We start from the raw sequence: 18300 nt of genomic DNA, 5'->3' as shown, positions 1-18300 counted from the left end.
AATTTATATTCTTTCAAAACGTAATTAGTTATAGTTACTCACTACGTCTTCCAAAATGTAATTGAGTACGTAAATGAATTACTCTATCGTCAAAGTAACTAGTTACCAGGGAAAGTAACTTGGACATTTTCTGAGCAGTATTTAAGTCAGTTGAATAGAAAAGACAAACAAATAGTTGTGTTATAGAACCTTGGAATATTTATTGCACGTTACCAGCAACAGATTTATTCTACCCTTGAAGTGCAACAAAAATAAACAGTAGATAGATAGATAGATAGCGAGATACTTTAAACAATATAATAAAATAATAATAACAGCAGTAAAATAAAATTATAAAGTGAGTATAATAACTAACTCTCACAACCTGAGACAACTGGTCAAGTATACATAGCCTACTGTACTTCAAATATTTTGTTCACGATAAAAGTCAAATGTAAAACCATATAAGGGTGAGTTTCACCCCATAGATTCAATCACTATTTGTAGTTAGACAACTGTTCAGTAGACATATTCTACTGTGCTTCAAGCATTTTCACTCTCACAGCCTGAACCGCTGGTCAAGTATAAATAGCTAACTGCTCTTCAATTATTTTGGTAATAACAGAGGTCAACAGTAAAACAATACAAAGTGACTATCCGAACCCTCTCTCTACGTGATGTTATGTGCTTAATAACATAAGAACTACATTAGCCATAATGCCACATTATCACTGAGCGGTGTGTGCCATTGGAGCGTCATCCGCGTTCCCTTTTTGGCAGGATCATTGGCACATGAAAATGGAAAATCGAAAGAGTAAAATTGACAGCACAGCAATATCTACTGGTCAAATATTACACAGTGTCCCTTTAACCACAATAGGGGGCCAAACGGTCATAAATCAAAATAAAACATTATTTAACACGCTACTGGACTGTGCTAGAACTTCACAAATGTAATTGGCTTTTAACAGATGTGAAACTTTTAATACAGTAAAACATCCATTTGAAACAATGGTCTGCTGGCCTGATCCGGCCTGTTGGATGATTTAATAGAATTTAGATTCTAATTCTGGTCATGCAAAGCTGAGATTGGTACATGAGGCTATGTAGCACTGGCAATATAAGTGGTCTGGTTCAGTATATAAGGGCACAGTTTTCACTACAGTTTACAGTCAAGGTGTCACACCAACAGACCATGTTTTGACTGTATGTCGCTAAGGAATCCTCATTAAGCAATGTATGTTCACTGTTTCGACACTTTAGGATGAAAACCCACATAACAAACTGTAAACACCAAAAACACCAGCCAAGCACACAGAGCAATTTGATTGGGTAAGCGGTAGGGGTGGGCGGAGCTATGTACGTAGCACTGAACGTAAGTTCGCCAGTATCCTTGTTTGCAATTTTTTGGGAGATTTTTATAAAAGATCTCTGCTTGCACCTTGTTTTAAATTAATGAAAAAAATGAAGGTCAAAATGAGGCTGAACGATATTAAATATGGTATATTTGGTGATAGGGAACACAGGCTCTGGCATTCTTATTTCATACATTTTATCAAATCATCTGACGTCACACAGTGAAATAAAATACAGTGGAACCTCGGTTCTCGACCATAATCCGTTCCATTTCTTTGTACGAAAACCGACTTGTACGATCACCGAAGCCGTTTTTTCCCATTAAATGTAATGTAAAATTGTTTTAATCCGTTCCAAGACCTTGAATGTTTATCTTGAATATTTAACGTAAAGCTAACCCAGGCTAATCGTACGTTCACGTTAGCGTAATCTTCCGTACGAAAGATTACGCTAACATGAACGTGTAAAAATAAAAAAATCAGGTCGTTTACACGTCATTTAGCACCTGGGTCTCCACAACAAGTGGTGAGCGGTTAAAGGATAAAGAAAAGAATTATGAATAGGATTTCTTACCTGTCGGTGGTCTATTCCCTCGAAAGAAGGGAAACTCGCACACCTTCTTATTTTGCTATTGTAGCGGGCAGAGACGGGAGTCGTAGGCGGAGTGTCAAACAAAGGTGCCAACGAAAGCTGCTTTAATGACATTTTAACTTGCAGTCGAAACTTAAAAAACAAACACGAGAGTGGCGGGTGGCGAGTGAAAAATGGAACTTAACTCAGACTGAATTCCCATACCTTAAAGAGTCCCCATAGAAACTCGCTAACTGAACAATGGTTCCATGAGTGAATTATGTAAAACCCACTACACTATTATTTCTTTCTTAAATGCAATAGTTTTACGCACTACTCTTCTTTTTTTCACCTGGAGCAACTTTGCTGCTTGCACCAACCTTTTTTTCGAGGCATAATTAGGGGTTAAAACACTTTCTGCACCGCTTGAAACGAAGGCAGGAAAGGAGTGCGCGTTGCCGTGACAACAGTTCTTCACGAGGGGTGGGGGCAATCTACACTCGTATGCCGCTCAGCATCGCCCCTAGCGTACCGGTGTTCGAACTCCGATTTTTGAACGAAAAGCGAAGCAAGAATTTCTCGAAATTTTTGGTCGAGAACCGATTTGTTCGAACTGAGAGGCGTTCGAAAACCGAGGTTCCACTGTAAGCTGAAAAATTTGATTTTGTCTAGAGAGCGGGTTTGGCGGTTTTGCTGGATTTTGTCTTAAAATATATTGCGTGGCTCTCTCCCCAAAAAATATAAATATTTTTGCTTTTATGGCTCTTTGGGTGAAAAAGCTTCACGGCCCCTGCGCTAGGTGATTTCTGTCAAAAGTAATTTTTTTTTTGAATAATTGCAAACCAGATGCTCTCTGAGGCCGCTAGAGCGCAAAGTCAAGTTTGTATAGCGCAGTGAGTTGGTTCAGGTGTAAAACTGCATTCGGTCAACTTTTGAAATAAACCATTTAACACATCCACTTAAAATTGTTTGTGAATAAATGTGTTTTCAAAAGGATCCCGGATGAAGGCTGAATATTTTACTTTTCTGGTCCGCCTGAGAAAGGAAAGTTTGGATCTGGCCCCAGAGTCAAACTGAGTTTAAAATACCTGCAGTACAATGAGATAGATAGAGACAATACATGGAGGCAGTTTTAATATTGAGATTTCCTAATATGGTTTTATGTATGAACACATGTTTTATTTATCTTTGCAGTTGTTTTTCCGGGTCTTGACAAGCTGTACCAACTGTTGAAGCTGGACTTAATGCCAAAAGCCAGCACAGATTTTTTCTTCAACATCATTAAGAAGTTTAAAGACGAGCATCGCACAGAGCAGCTGGTAAATTTTGCAACAGTCACACATTCCTGCTTTTTTACATTATTTTTTATTTTTAGCTATTTGGCACGTGAACTAGCTAGGTTTGCATGCTATCCTGCTAACTTTGTATCTTTTTTTGCTAGGTAACAAGCTAAATTCCTAGCTAGCTATCAAGCTTTTAGTCTAGCTTTCTATGTGGCTATTCAATCTTTTAGCTAGCTATATAACTCCCTTTTAGTTTATTACCTGTTTACCTCTCTAGCAAACTATCACGCTACTTTTTAGCTAAATAGAAAACCATCTAGCTAAGTTTCTATTTTAAAAAATGCATATCAAACTGGGTGCCCTTTGCGCTAAGTAATCGAAAAAAGTGTCATGATTACCCAAGTGGAGCCACCTGGGGTAATCATGTGGCGCGCTGGAATGTGCTTCCTGATTGGTTAATGCTCCCTTTTTAAACGCGTTACGCGGAGAACTCTTTGTTGGAGGATTACTTTTTACCCCGTTTGACTCGCCCGATTTTCCTGTGTCTTTTTGACTTGTTTACCTGATTCTGCCTGCCTCCGATCCGACCTGCTTCCGTTCCACGCTACGATCTTCTCTCCAGTCCCGGTAAACTCGACCTGCTTCCGTCCCACGCTACGATTGGCTACGTGTCCCGAAGTTGTCTTCACGGCGTTGCTGCTGACGTTCGACGGTCATCGCGTCTCCCGCTAACCCTGTACGCTTCCCCAAATAAAAGACTTGTAACGAACGCTCTGGGGTCTCCTGCTCTGATCTGGTCCTCCCTGACCGAAACCTCCGACCAGAATGGACCCCGCGTTCGTACATTTGCCCCCTGACCACTATGAAAGCCTGAATCAGCAGCGCAATTCCCCTTCAGAATGTGCAGTTCGACAAGTCCTTTCCGACGTGGCAAAATGGGCTAAGGCACCTCCGGCCGTATGACTGCGCAATGACTCCCATGCCTGCCTGTTCGACTCCCATGCCTGCCTGTTCGACTCCCATGCCTGCCTGTTCGACTCCCATGCCTGCCTGTTCGACTCCCATGCCTGCCTGTTCGACTCCCATGCCTGCCTGTTCGACTCCCATGCCTGCCTGTTCGACTCCCATGCCTGCCTGTTCGACTCCGACTCCGCTGCCTGCCCGCCCTGAGTCCGACTCTTCTGAATCTGCCCGCCCTGAGTCCGACTCTTCTGAACCTGCCCGCCCTGAGTCCGACTCTTCTGAACCTGCCCGCCCTGAGTCCGACTCTTCTGAACCTGCCCGCCCTGAGTACGAGTCTTCTGAACATGTCCGCCCTGAGTACGAGTCTTCTGAACATGCCCGCCCTGAGTCCGACTCTTCTGAACATGCCCGCCCTGAGTCCGACTCTTCTGAATCCGACCCCCCTGAGTCCGACTCTTCTGAGTTGACTCTCCTGATTTTCCTGTGTTACCCTGTGACGTGCCGGGGGTTTATTTTTTTTTTTTTCCTGGGGAACTTCTGGAGCCGTTCCTTGAGGGGGGGGTTCTGTCATGATTACCCAAGTGGAGCCACCTGGGGTAATCATGTGGCGCGCTGGAATGTGCTTCCTGATTGGTTAATGCTCCCTTTTTAAACGCGTTACGCGGAGAACTCTTTGTCGGAGGATTACTTTTTACCCCGTTTGACTCGCCTGATTTTCCTGTGTCTTTTTGACTTGTTTACCTGATTCTGCCTGCCTCCGATCCGACCTGCTTCCGTTCCACGCTACGATCTTCTCTCCAGTCCCGGTAAACTCGACCTGCTTCCGTCCCACGCTACGATTGGCTACGTGTCCCGAAGTTGTCTTCACGGCGTTGCTGCTGACGTTCGACGGTCATCGCGTCTCCCGCTAACCCTGTACGCTTCCCCAAATAAAAGACTTGTAACGAACGCTCTGGGGTCTCCTGCTCTGTTCTGGTCCTCCCTGACAAAAAGTAGTTTGAAAAAGGTTGGAGACCCCTGCTTTAGACATTGGCAAGTTTTAGGTTTCTCATCCTCATCTTGCAAAATAAATTACTACATCATTATGTTTTTAATTAAAAACATGACTATTAAAATTGTTTTACAGTATTTTCCCCCTTCCAAAATTCTGAGTTTTTTTTTTGCATATTTATCACTCTCTAAGGTTTCAGAGCATCAAAACAATTTTAACATCACGCAGAGACAACTAAAGAAATACAAAATGCAGTTTTGAAATGTTGATTCCTTCTGAAGGTTTCTTTATTTGCCTCATGTTGAGATTTTGAGTTTTTCCTTGTCCTCTTGTAGGTTTTAGATCAGGGGATGGTGTAGTCTGCACTTTGCAATTATCTGTGGTCTGTGCAGCCCTTTGAGACTACTTGTGATAAAGGGCTATACCAAAAAAAAAACACGACTTGACTTGACTATTAAGACAAAAAAAAATTAAACCTATTTGTGAAATTGTAATTGCATCCTGAACCTAAGAGAAACCTGCAAGGGAGCAAATACCTTTTCAAGACACTGTAATTATGGTGACTTTCCAATTTTTACCAGACTCTTTTGTTTGTTTACAACAGTGTAAGCTTAATATAAAACTTTCACTTAGTTATTTTCTTGAAGTACTTTGTAATGAAAACATAAAAACTATATGAAATGACGGTTGGCATTAATGACTTCTGCCCTGACTGATAAATCATGTCATACAAAATGATTTCAAAACATGGCCCTCGTAATGATCTCTATATTGTGTTTATGCAGAATCACGCAGACTTCCTGCAAGTCCTGATCCAGCATGAAATACCAGAGTTGGATCCCAAGAACGAACATGAGCAGCCAAGTAAAGGTATGGCATTTTTTACAGTTGTCTTTAAATAATTTTAACCCTGACAGTAGATGAGTGTTTTTGCATGTGGTGCATTCATTTTAAAATCTTTTTTAGTGTCACAATAAACAACGACATGTTAACTCCTTATCGTTATGGCCGGTTGAAGCAAATACAAGTCTTCATTGTGTCACCAGTCACCGAAAGACGTCTTGCCACATCTCATTGGAAAGCTTAAATTCTTGGAATTCAAGTTATAAGGACCATTTTAAAATATAATCATCACAAAAACATCCCAATCAATCTGAAACACGGTACCTAAAAACTATAAAGCTTGCTTAGCTCACCAATAGCGTGCTCTGATAGTCAGCTGATGATACAATTATCTGCAAACATTTGGAAAACTCAACCGTGTAAAATATTTACTCCAAAACACCTGATGATAAAAAAAATATGCCTGAAAGCATTCCTGCTTCTTTTGACAATTCATGTTGTAATCAGTCTGTTTCGGCCAATAATAATAATAAGGAAAATCTTGAAAGGTAAATTTATAGCGCACTGGAAAGAAAACGCGAATGAGAGCTGCGTTGCGTAAACCATTAGCCCTATATTTCGAGACAACAGCGCCAGGGCAACCATACCGTGGAATAGTGCCAGAGTGCAAAACAAGACGTTGTTTTAAGCGCTGTTGTCATTGGTGGTTGCTGTGGTGATGGACTGAATTGCATTTATTTGTCATCTTTCCTCAAAGACTAAAGGAAACTCCAGCCACCCGGCAATGATGCCAATGCTAAAGGGAGGAGAAGAGTGGCATTTTTAATAGAGGGCCTCATAAATGTTTCCAGACTTCACCACGGCGTTTTGTAGTAAGAGCACATGTGTTGTGGAGAACAGTAGCTTGCCTTTTTCCTCGGTGCCGCCATGAGAAAAAAAAAAGAAAGGAGTAAGCCTCACCGTATTTAAAGCTGCAGTTTCGTTGTAGTTTCATTAGAATTTGTCAACGTAATATCTCATTATTTGGTATAATTAACAAAAAAATGAAAACATAATTTTCAAACATGCATAACCTATTAACGACTGTGGGGGTTTAACCCTCTTATTACCATGGGGTGCTGGCACCCTTGTTTTACAAGCACTGTTTAATTAGAGACCGTTTGGCTAAAGAGAACATTCAAACAGTTCCACGAAGAATAGTAGAGGGCTTTGCAGCGATATTAAAAAAAAAAATCAAAACAGTTCTCCAAAATACCTACAAGGTGGCAGCAACTTCCTACAATAGTATCTCACAGGCATCCACATTTGGCAATGGACCAATCACAGGCAAGAAAAGACACAGAAAGTCAGAATGAGTAAGGCATTTTGTTAAGTATTTTTTGTTCTGTGACTGGTTGGACACATATGTTGGCCTGGAGGTGGCTGGGCCCCACCAGGCTGTACTTGCCCAAGACACACCACACAAAATGGTGCCACTACGACCCTAATGGTTAAGGGGTCCAAACAAACAAACAAACCCCATAAAAACACTTGAATCCTTTGAGCATTACTTTATTAGTTTTGATTGTCCAAGGGGCAGTGAATTGGGGTACTGATGGGTCATCCATGATGTGGATCACTTTCTCAAGTAATTGCGTCACTATCTTCCCCATAAAATGTCTGGTCATGGGGAAAAATAGTTGGCAATATATGGACATCTGAGAGAGCAAGACTCAAAAACGTTTTTTTGTATATATTTATAACAGTTCATATTTTCAGTTAATGTTGTCTTACAATGTGTTTCTGTTCAGTTCCCGTCTCTACTTGAATATAATCTTGAAAGATTGAAGTACGTTTTTTGTTTTGTTTGTCATTTCAAACTGTTGGGGCGGCTGTGGCTCAGGAGGTAGAGCGCTTGTCTTGGGATCAAGGGATCCCAGTTCGAATCCCGGCTCGTCCGTGTTACATGTCGAGTGTCCTTGGGTAAGACACTGAACCCCTAATACCCCCAATAAGCAGGTTAGCGCCTTAGATGGCTGCAAGGCCGCTATTGGGAAATGTGGAGCACATTGTAAAGCGCTTTGGGAAGTCATTGACTTGAAAAGCGCTATATAAATGCAGATCATTTCATTTCATTTCATTGTTACATTGTATTAACACATAGTTATGGTAGATAGTGCCATATATTGAAAGTTTGGGTTGTTGACAGCTGAACGGCTTTTCTCTGATTCTTTGTTGGCAGGTTTGACGGAAAGGGAGATTCTGTCGCAGGCGTTCATTTTCATCTTTGGTGGTTATGACACCACCGCCACTACTCTCACGTACATCCTGTACAACATTGTCACCCACCCCGAAGTCATGAAGACCCTGCAAGCTGAGATTGACGCAAACGTTCCAAAACATGTAAAGTACACCAATGAATGCTTTGAAATGTATTAACTGAAAACTTTAGTATACTTTATTTTCAGCATTATAAGCTGCACACAAAAAAAACAATCATTTGAACATGCGCCTTATAACCTGGCGTGCCTTATATGCAGACGAAATTGGAAAATACGTTAACATGTATGTATCAGTCGATATGGGGATTGAACTTACAGCACTGATTCCTTACTATCAAGTCGCTTGAGATATAGATATGTGTTTTGAACGATTGCATAACTTTGTATGCAACAGGAATCAAACTCAGTTCACAGTATGGAGCGCGCCGGTTCCTAGTGATGTGCAGTGCCCCGGATAACGTCGTTATAAATAATGGTTTTACGTAACGCGTTATTTTTTTCAGTACCTGGGTAATCTAGCTAATCATTTTTTCCGCCGTTACTGTTATTGACAATTACAAGCGGTGCGTTACTTTACATAAATTGAAGAAACTCCATAGGAGGTCTACTCTGTTTATTTTTCATCCTTCTATGTCTGAGAATAACGCCCCAAGAGCCACAATGTACTCGTGTCATTCATTGGTATTCTTGATTTGTCCGTTGGGTGGCGCACGTTCATTTGGTGGTTTATAAAGGTAGCAATGCCTGTATTGTCAGGCAGGTATTTGACCCTGAAAGGCAAACGTTTTTTTGACCACTGGTTTGTTGTTATCCCTTGGTTCGAGTGTCTTTCGGCTATCTGATGTGAGGTTTGCGGAGCTTCTGCTCCTCAGATACAAACATTGGTTTGAGAGGGCGTTGAATAGTATAATTGACTGGATACATGATAGAAGAAGTATGGACTCTCTCATTGTTTCCGATTGTTAGATTTACACTGCAGTGTTAAAACATACTTTATTGTGTATTTTATTGTTGACCTGTTTACTTTTGCTGTGAAAAAATTTTTGAAGTACAGTAGCATATGTCTGTCTACTTGACCAGTTTTCCGACTTTAGACTGTGATTTCTGCTACTGAGTGAAACTCACTTCTTATTGTTTTACGAATAACTTTTGTTCAGTTGCCAATGTTTACTTGGAAGAAGTAGTGGGTTTACCATAACTAAACACTCCCCTCTAATCCCTGAAGCGTGGGCTGAGTATTTTAGTTAAATAGTCCATGAACCGCGAGACAAGGTGTATGTTGATGATGTTTAATGTCCTGCAAAGTGGATGTACCACAAGACAGTTTAAGAAAATGATTGGCTTGTTTTGAGTGTGGTTCGAAATAAAAGCGGCAAAGAATCACTCCCAGAGTTCAAGGTCCCCTTCAGTAGTGGGAATCACCAAAAAATGCACTTTTTTAAAAACATTTCCATCACACATCTATGCACCCCTGCTTCATCTGTACCGTGTAAAAAAGTCTTTTCAAGAGCAGGTGTTATTTTCTGCAAAATCAAAACCGGGTTTGTACACCTTTTTCATGGCCAAATCCGAGCACTGTTCAAGCACTTTTAAGGCCCTTTTTTTCCAATAGAATTCTATCGCCGATCAAAAGAATGTTTTTTTTGTTCTTATTGACTCTGATGACTAAAATAAAGTCGCTATCTTGCTGCTAGCATATACTTAGTGCAATTTTGAGATGTTCCTATCTATGATAGAGTATATTTTTGTGACACTGGGCTGCTATAACTGACTTGAATTCTGCCATTCTGCTTTAACAATCCACGCGCAGCTTCAATACACTTGTTTACAAAACGGAGAGGTATTCATAGGTGTTGGGTAATAATTGAGTTCAATACAAAAGTAAAAAAAGAAAGTACTGAATGTATAAAAATCAGAAAAATGAGCCAAATTTGGACTCAACTTTATAATATTAATTGCTCCAACAGAGTACATTCCATCTTAGAGACTGCTGATCTTTTCCCTTTTGTTTTACTTATTTTTATTTTTATTTTGTATGTGATTTACAGAGGATCTGTGTTACATTTTACAAATCCTCCTTTCCTATTATGTCTAATATAACAAAATGTCATGGATATACTTATTACATAGGTCAGATATCAATAATTATAATAATTACAATATTCACATAATTTATACACTCATCTTTGTAATACCCATTCCTCAACGTTATGATGCGCCTAGTTACCAAATGTCACTGCGGCACCAATGATAATAACAATAATAAAAATAAACATAATATTTATAATAACAGTTCTGATATAATAATAGCAACAATAACAACAAGTTAACCATAGTTTTAAACGCAGCATTTCCAATCTCCCTCATATCCCATTTTCTTCATCCCTGTATTTCGCCAGTAATGCTTTTTTGTATTTAAATTTGAACACATGGATAGTTGGACATTGTTTGATCTCATCTTGTAAATTATTAAGTTTGACTCCACACACAGACACACACATAATTTTCCTGGTTGTTCTCACCTTTGGGATTTTGAATTCACTACAGCCCCTCAAGTTATAATTTCCCCCTTTCCAAGTAAATAATTTTTGTATGTTTTCTGGCACTATGTTTTTGTTGACCTTAAATAACAGTTGTGAAGTGAAAAAATTTATTAAATCATCCAATTTTAATAATTTGGACTGCATGAATAAAAAAATGGTATGATCCCGATATCCTACCCTGTGTATGGTTCTTATTGCACGTTTTTGAAGGATAAAAAGGGGCTGTAGTGAACTTTTGTAATTATTGCCCCAGACTTCTGCACAACATGTTAAATATGACAGAACTAGAGAACAATATAATAATTGCAATGCATTATAATTTAAAAGAAATTTGGCTTTATTAATTATTGAAATACTTTTAGATACCTTAGTTTGTATGTGTGTTTTCCAACTTAATTTATTGTCCATTATGACCCCTAAAAACGTAATTTCTGATACAATGTCTATTGCAACACCATCCATTTTTACTTCTAAATCTTGATTTGCCTTGCGATTACCAAAGAATATTACTTTGGTTTTATTTAAATCTAAAGATAATTTATTTATATCCATCCATACTTTTAGGTTAATTAGTTCACAATTAATACAGGTTACCAAATCAATATAGTTATCATTTGAATAGAAAATGTTAGTGTCGTCTGCAAATATTACTATTTTCAATAGTTTTGAAACATTAAAAATATCGTTAATATATAAATTAAATAACTTTGGTCCCAGGATAGAACCCTGTGGTACTCCACAACAGATGTCCAAGTATTCTGATGACAATTCTCCCATTTTTACATATTGCTTCCTCCCCGTCAAATAACTTTGAATCCATTGCAAAGCCACTCCCCTGATGCCATATCTTTCCAGTTTTTTTAATAGTATATTATGATTAATAGTATCAAATGCTTTTTTTAAGTCAATAAATACCCCGACTGCGTATCTTTTCTGTTCTATACTATGGGTAATTTCTTCTACTGCATCAATAATAGCCATTGTTGCTGATCTGTTTGCTCTAAAACCATATTGACTTTCATTAATCAATTTATGTTTATCTACAAATTGTTCTAGTCTATTATTGTAAAGTCTCTCTAATATTTTAGAGAACTGAGGAAGAAGAGATACAGGTCTATAGTTTGTAAAAATGTGCTTGTTTCCATTTTTGTATATTGGTATAACTTTTGCTATTTTCATTTGATTTGGAAATGTGCCTGTTAGAAATGATAGTGTAATGATAATGTTTCACAATGCTATTTATAATTTGCTTAACTAGTACCATATCGATGTCAAAACAATCCATAGACGTTTTGTTTTTACAGTTGTTAACCACGTCTAAGATTTCTGATTCCGTAACTCCAGATAAAAACATGATAGATAGATAGATACTTTATTCATCCCCGCAGGGAAATTCACATGGTCTTGGAGGTCATTTTTATCAGTGACTCAAATTGCTTGCTACTGCACTCTGGGATATTTGCAGCTAGCTCTGGTCCAACATTTACAAAATAACTATTGAAATTCTCCCTAACTTGTTTTAAATTGGAATTTTCACTGTTCTTATCAATAAAATAGTTTGGATATGCATTACTTACATTATTTCCTTTTATTATACTATTTAATATATCCCAAATACCTTTGATATTACTTTTGTTATGATGTAATAAATTGGTATAGTATAATTTCTTGCTCGCTCTTAATATTCCTGTCAATTTGTTTTTATACGTTTTATATTGGGATTCAGCTTCCTCAGTTCTTAGTTTAATAAATTTTCTATATAAGGTGGGTTTTTATCTCACAAGCATTATATAAACCCTTAGTTATCCATGGATGGTTTACAGATGTATTATTAATATTAGTTTTCCTAATTGGGCAATTTTTGTTATACTTGTTGGTGAATATTTCCAAAAATATGTCAAACGCACGATCCATATCATCCAGTTTTGTTTAACTAAGTCATCATAGAGTGATGTAATAGTCTCTTCAGTTCTAACTCGATTGTAAACATAATCCTTAGTTGATTCTTGTCTAGTAACCTTTTCATCATACACTGTAAATACTGGTAGGTGATCAGAAATATCACAAACCAGTAATCCGCTGACTTTTGTAAATTCCAAATTATTTGTAGATATATTGTCAATGAGTGTTGCACTGTGTGAAGTGAATCTACTAGGCCTTAATATAGTTGGGTACAAACTCATACTTGCTGTGTCATGTAATACACTCCCCTTCCTGCGGTGTCGCTGTATACTAATGTGCAGCCTTGTACTGTAGGGGAAAATGCAGGTTCGATAATCTTTTAGATCTTCTCTTACGTGATTTAATCAAGTACACGGAGGCCTTGTCAAGAGGGGGAACTCTTTATTGCGTCATCCCAAAGAACTCAGAGAACTCCAGACATAACAACGCTTTTATAGCTTCAATTTGAGTACAACCCAAGAGGCGGCGGAGATCTCACGTAACAACAAGGAAGATGTTGTCGTACCCTTATTAGGACATGTTGTTCGCCTCAGTTTGCTCAGAGGGACCTTGCAGGTCCCATGCCCTTTTAAGGAAACTCAACTGTCTTGCCAAGAACCTTCTCGAAATGATGTCAACATTCCCTCACAACTGTAAGCAAGTCTTTCTACATTTCTAAATGTATGCATTTCTATTCTACAAATGCAAGTCTATTTTCCACAACATATCCCCCCTTTGGGAGTTTATCTCCCACTTTGAATGGAAATTAAAACGTTGGGCGCCATTTAATGTAGGGGAAAATGCAGGTTCGATAATCGATTGTCCTCTCTTACGTGATTCAACAAATGCACGGAGGCTTGCCATGAGGGGGAGCTCTTTATTGCGTCATCCCAAAGAACTCAGAGAACTCCAGACATAACAATGCTTTTATAGCTTCAATTTGAGTACAACCCAAGAGGCGGCGGAGATCTCACGTAACAACAAGGAAGATGCTGTCGTACCCTTATTAGGACATGTTGTTCGCCTTAGTTTGCTCAGAGAGTCCTTGAAGGTCCCATGCCCTTTTAAGGCTGCCATTGACCTTCCCGAAATGATGTCAACATTCTCTCACAACTGTAAGCAAGTCTTTCTACATTTCTAAATGTATGCAACTTTATTCTACAAATGCAAGTCTATTTTCCACAACAGTACTTGTGCTTGAGAACTACCGAGGAAGAAGTTAAGTAAACACTCTATGAATGTACCGTCCGTGCCTGTCTCTGAATCCTACTACAACCCTACTACATACACAACATTTTGGCGACGAGGATGACTTGGATCGGAATCTCACAACCCCTTGCTTTGCTTGAAACCCCGGGTGAGCCTACGATGTTGTACATCACGTGGATTCTGATGTTCGAAAATTACCTGCTAGCATTGACTGCTAACGAAATGCCAGACAAACGAAAACGCGCACTACTGCTGCACTGTTTAGGCACAGAAGGGCAGAGAATTTTTCTTTCCCTTCCCGACACTGGCACTTCTTACAAATCCGCCTGTGATGCGCTAGAAACTTTCTTTGTACCGAAGATTAATGTCGTTGCTCAGCGTATCAAGTTCCGTCGGCGTGCTCAGAGACCGGGCGAGACCACTGCTCAGTTCATTGCCGCATTAAGGGAATTAATTACTAACTGTGACTTTGGCACGTTTGCTGATGATATGATTAGGGATCAATTCATTGAGAAGATGTCCTCTTCGAGAATCAGAGAACGCTTGCTGTTGGAAACGGACTTAAAACTTGACAAAGCGATCGCTATTGCTACACAAATCGAATCCGCTATGTCAGAAGCTAATGCTATTGCTCCTGTGCACGTGCCCGACGTTCCTGTGAAGCTTGTGCAACAAAGAGATAAAAGGAATCAGAGCAGTACGCATACACAGCGCTCGAGAGATAAAAGGAATCAACACAAAACCTGCTACCGTTGTGGCTCCAACTCTCATCTAGCAAATGACCCCAAATGCCCTGCTAAAAATGCAAAATGCAACCAATGTGAAAAAATTGGACATTTTAGTAAAGTGTGCCGCAGTGCAATTCCTACTCGATCAGTAAGAGAAGTTACTGCCCCAGAACTTACTGTGTGTCATGTAGCCCCTACAGCTGCAGTCCCAAAGCGCCTTACGTGTACAGTTGCTCTCCATGCGAATGATGAACAGTCAATTACTACTGACCTGCTTGTGGACACTGGTTCAGCAGTCTCAATTCTGCCAGAGAGAATTTACAGACAATCATTCATGCATTTGCCTCTCTCAAAGCCTACTGTACGTCTGGTGACCTACATGAAGAAGCCAATTCCAGTGTTGGGCTGTCTTCAACTTACTGCTACATACTGCAACCAGAGTGCACATACTGACTTCTGCATAGTTCCTGACGGTACTCCACTACTGGGAATGGACCTGTTCACTGCACTTCGCCTCCACATACAAGATGGGCAGATTACAACACCTGCTGCATCGGAGATGAGTCACACTGTCAACACTACAAATGCTTTAGGCGTTGCTACAGGTTTTATACACAAAGTTAAAGTGCGTGCAGACGTCCCTCCAGTCCAGCAAAAGCTACACAGACTCCGATATGCCGTGCGTGACAAGGTGTCGGAGGAGCTGACGAAACTGGAAAATGATGGCATCATGGAGATGGTAGCTGCTGTGTCTCCTGATTTTGCTGCAGTCACTGCTGATGAGCTCTCCAGTGCATGTGAGGAATGTCCAGTGCTACAGAAGGTGCGACACTACATGCAGAAGGGATGGCCTCGTACTGCAAAAGGCCTTGACCCCCTCATCGTGCCATACTTCCGTGTGCAAAATGAGCTTGCCTTGCAAACAGTGTCATTGTGCGTGGCACTCATCGTGTTGTGATACCACAACAGCTAAAGGAAAAAATGATCCAACTTGCTCATGCTACACACCAAGGGATCGTTCGCACAAAACAAAGACTGAGAGACTTGTACTGGTGGCCTGGAATGGATTCTCACGTTGAGCTCGCCATCAAATCATGCACCACCTGCTTGCAGCATGACAAAACCGCAACCACACGTACTGCACCGTTACAGCCTGTGCCTACCCCAACTGCTGCCTGGGAAAAGGTTGCTGTGGACATTGTTGGTCCTATTCACTCTGCCCCTGCTGATTGCCGCTTCGCCATCACCCTCATTGACTATTACAGCCGATGGCCTGAGATTGCCTTCTGCTCAAATGTTACTTCTGCCTCTGTTATGACTTTTCTTTCCATTGTGTTTAGCAGAGAAGGTAATCCACAGGAAATTGTTACTGACAATGGCCCTCAGTTCGTGTCGACCGAGTTTGAAGCATTCCTTAGTGACAGGAACATCACACACCGTCGCAGCTCTGTGTACTACCCACAGGCCAAAGGTGAAATTGAGCGTTTCAACAGTCTTCAAGGACTGTCTACAAACAGCCAACATTGTAGGTAAACCACTGAAAACCTTCTTCACTGAGTTTTTACAGACTTACAGAGCTACACCACATGCCGTGACTTCAGTATCCCCCGCTGAACTGTTGCATGGTAGACCACTGAATACAAAGCTTCACATCACAGGTCTTCACTCCATGCGTCCCACTGCTGACAAAGGCAACATGCTACAAAACATACAAAACAAACAACGGAAGTCCAAACGATACACCGACAAACGTCGCGGTGCAAAATCACCCAGCTTCCAGATTGGCTCTGCGGTTCGCATCCGCAAACCTGGAATCATTGCCAAAGGACACTCAAAGTTCACCAAGCCACTGATAGTGGTAGCCCAAAAGGGTCCAGCCACTTATCTGCTGTCTGATGGAAAGGTGTGGAATGCTTTCCACCTTGCCCATTCTTCCACCTGTGCTGCTGCTTCAGCGCCACGGCCTGCTGATGCTAATGCTTGCCTCCTGCCAAGCAACCAAGGTGCTGAGCCACCTGAACCTGAAACTGTGCCCTCACCACATCCCTCTCCGAGTGCACCGAGAATACGACATGCGCCTGCATGGCTTCAAGATTACGTGACTTAAAAAAAAAAAGATACAGAAAGATGTGGTGATGTTTAAAAAAAAAAAAAAAAAGGCATGATGAATGTTCATTGTTTAAAAAATTGTCATGTTTGTTTATGATGTGATCTTCATACAGTCTGCTTAAGTTTACAAGGTTTACACACTTTTGCTTACCGATATTGACAGTATAGTTCCTTACAATATTGCTTACCTTTGATAAATATTTACCTCTAATCTGGTAATGAATATTGAAATGTTTGTTTTCTATAAGCTCATACTTACCGAAGAGTTATTGCGTATTTCAGATTAATGCTACTGTTTGTGTCCTATTCTAACAAAAAAGGGAATATGTGGTGTCGTGTAATACACTCCCCTTCCTGCGGTGTCGCTGTATACTAATGTGCAGCCTTGTACTTGTGCTTGAGAACTACCGAGGAAGAAGTTAAGTAAACGCTCTATGAATGTACCGTCCGTGCCTGTCTCTGAATCCTACTACAACCCTACTACATACACAACAATACTGTACATTATATTATTATAGTCATCAATGTTTTTATGTTTGTTTGGATTCATTAGATCGATGTTGAAATCTCCACAAATGAATAGTGTTTTGGCGCCCATTGTTGAATATGGTTTTTCAGCCCAGTTTGTGAAGGTTTCCAGATTTGAGCCCGCTGAGCTCTATACACAACTGACTATATTTTTCCTTTTTTTCATTTATAATTTCTATTGTAATACAAGCAAATCGTCAATGACAAATGACATGTTTTGTATTATCTTCGATTTGAATCTTGTTGCTGTAAGCATTCAGTGACGTCATCAAAATTTGTGTACATGCTTCTACTTTCAAAGTGTATTATTAAGAATTTCCCTTCAGATTTAACAAAAGTATTATATTCATTTTCAGTATAATATTTGCAATTGTCTGAGCTAGTTGATAGAAATTTGTGGTCAGGATCGAAGTCATCTAATCTTGAATTATTGGAGTCAGTTTTTATTGTGATCTGTAATAAAGGTGTCCATATTGTCAGTCCAGGATGCCATTGTATCACTTCAGGCAAATCGGTCCAGCTCCTGCATTTCTCGGACCCAAAGTATTTTTGATTCTTCTGGAGTGCCGTTTAACTTTATGTATACTCTAAAGTTTGAAGTCCAAGTTCCTTGTATCTTGTTTGTTTTCCTCAAAAATCGAGCCTATCTTGCAATGCCAGGTTTTTTTTTGCTTAAGTGTTCATTTAAATAAACATTTGTCCCTTTTAGTTTTTTCCTTGCTTAAGGATTTCATGTTTTCGTTACCTGTTGACAAATCTCACGATGGTTGCTTTAGGTCGGTTCTCAGTTCTTGTTAATTGATGGCATGCTTGTACGTCCTCAGCATTGATGGATATCCCTTTTTTGCTCATAAAAGCAATTACCTGTTGCTCAGCAGAATCTTGATCAGCATCCGTTGCAATACTTTTATTTGCCACAGCCTTGGCATAGGTCTGAGGTTTGATGTCCAGACCTGTGATAATAATGTCATTGATCCTAGTGTACTGTTCCAGATC

General features: G+C 39.9%; 1 protein-coding gene across 2 annotated transcripts in view; it reads left to right on the top strand.

The window, feature by feature from the left end:
* Nucleotides 1–18300, top strand: part of LOC148353498 (cytochrome P450 3A30-like) — a 54604-nt gene that overhangs the window by 26173 nt on the left and 10131 nt on the right. For both annotated transcript variants that reach the window (XM_088350779.1, XM_088350778.1), the window contains exons 8-10: nucleotides 3100–3224; nucleotides 5928–6012; nucleotides 8207–8367. In XM_088350779.1, the coding sequence (XP_088206905.1) occupies nucleotides 3100–3224; nucleotides 5928–6012; nucleotides 8207–8367 (371 nt within the window). The remainder of the gene's footprint in view (nucleotides 1–3099; nucleotides 3225–5927; nucleotides 6013–8206; nucleotides 8368–18300) is intronic.

The sequence above is a fragment of the Urocampus carinirostris genome, chromosome 13, assembly GCF_059441175.1.
Source record: "Urocampus carinirostris isolate Australia breed hairy pipefish chromosome 13, RoL_Ucar_1.0, whole genome shotgun sequence".
Lineage (NCBI taxonomy): Eukaryota > Metazoa > Chordata > Actinopteri > Syngnathiformes > Syngnathidae > Urocampus > Urocampus carinirostris.
The sequence above is the reverse complement of the archived record's forward strand: the minus strand, read 5'-3'. Positions and strand labels throughout refer to the sequence as shown.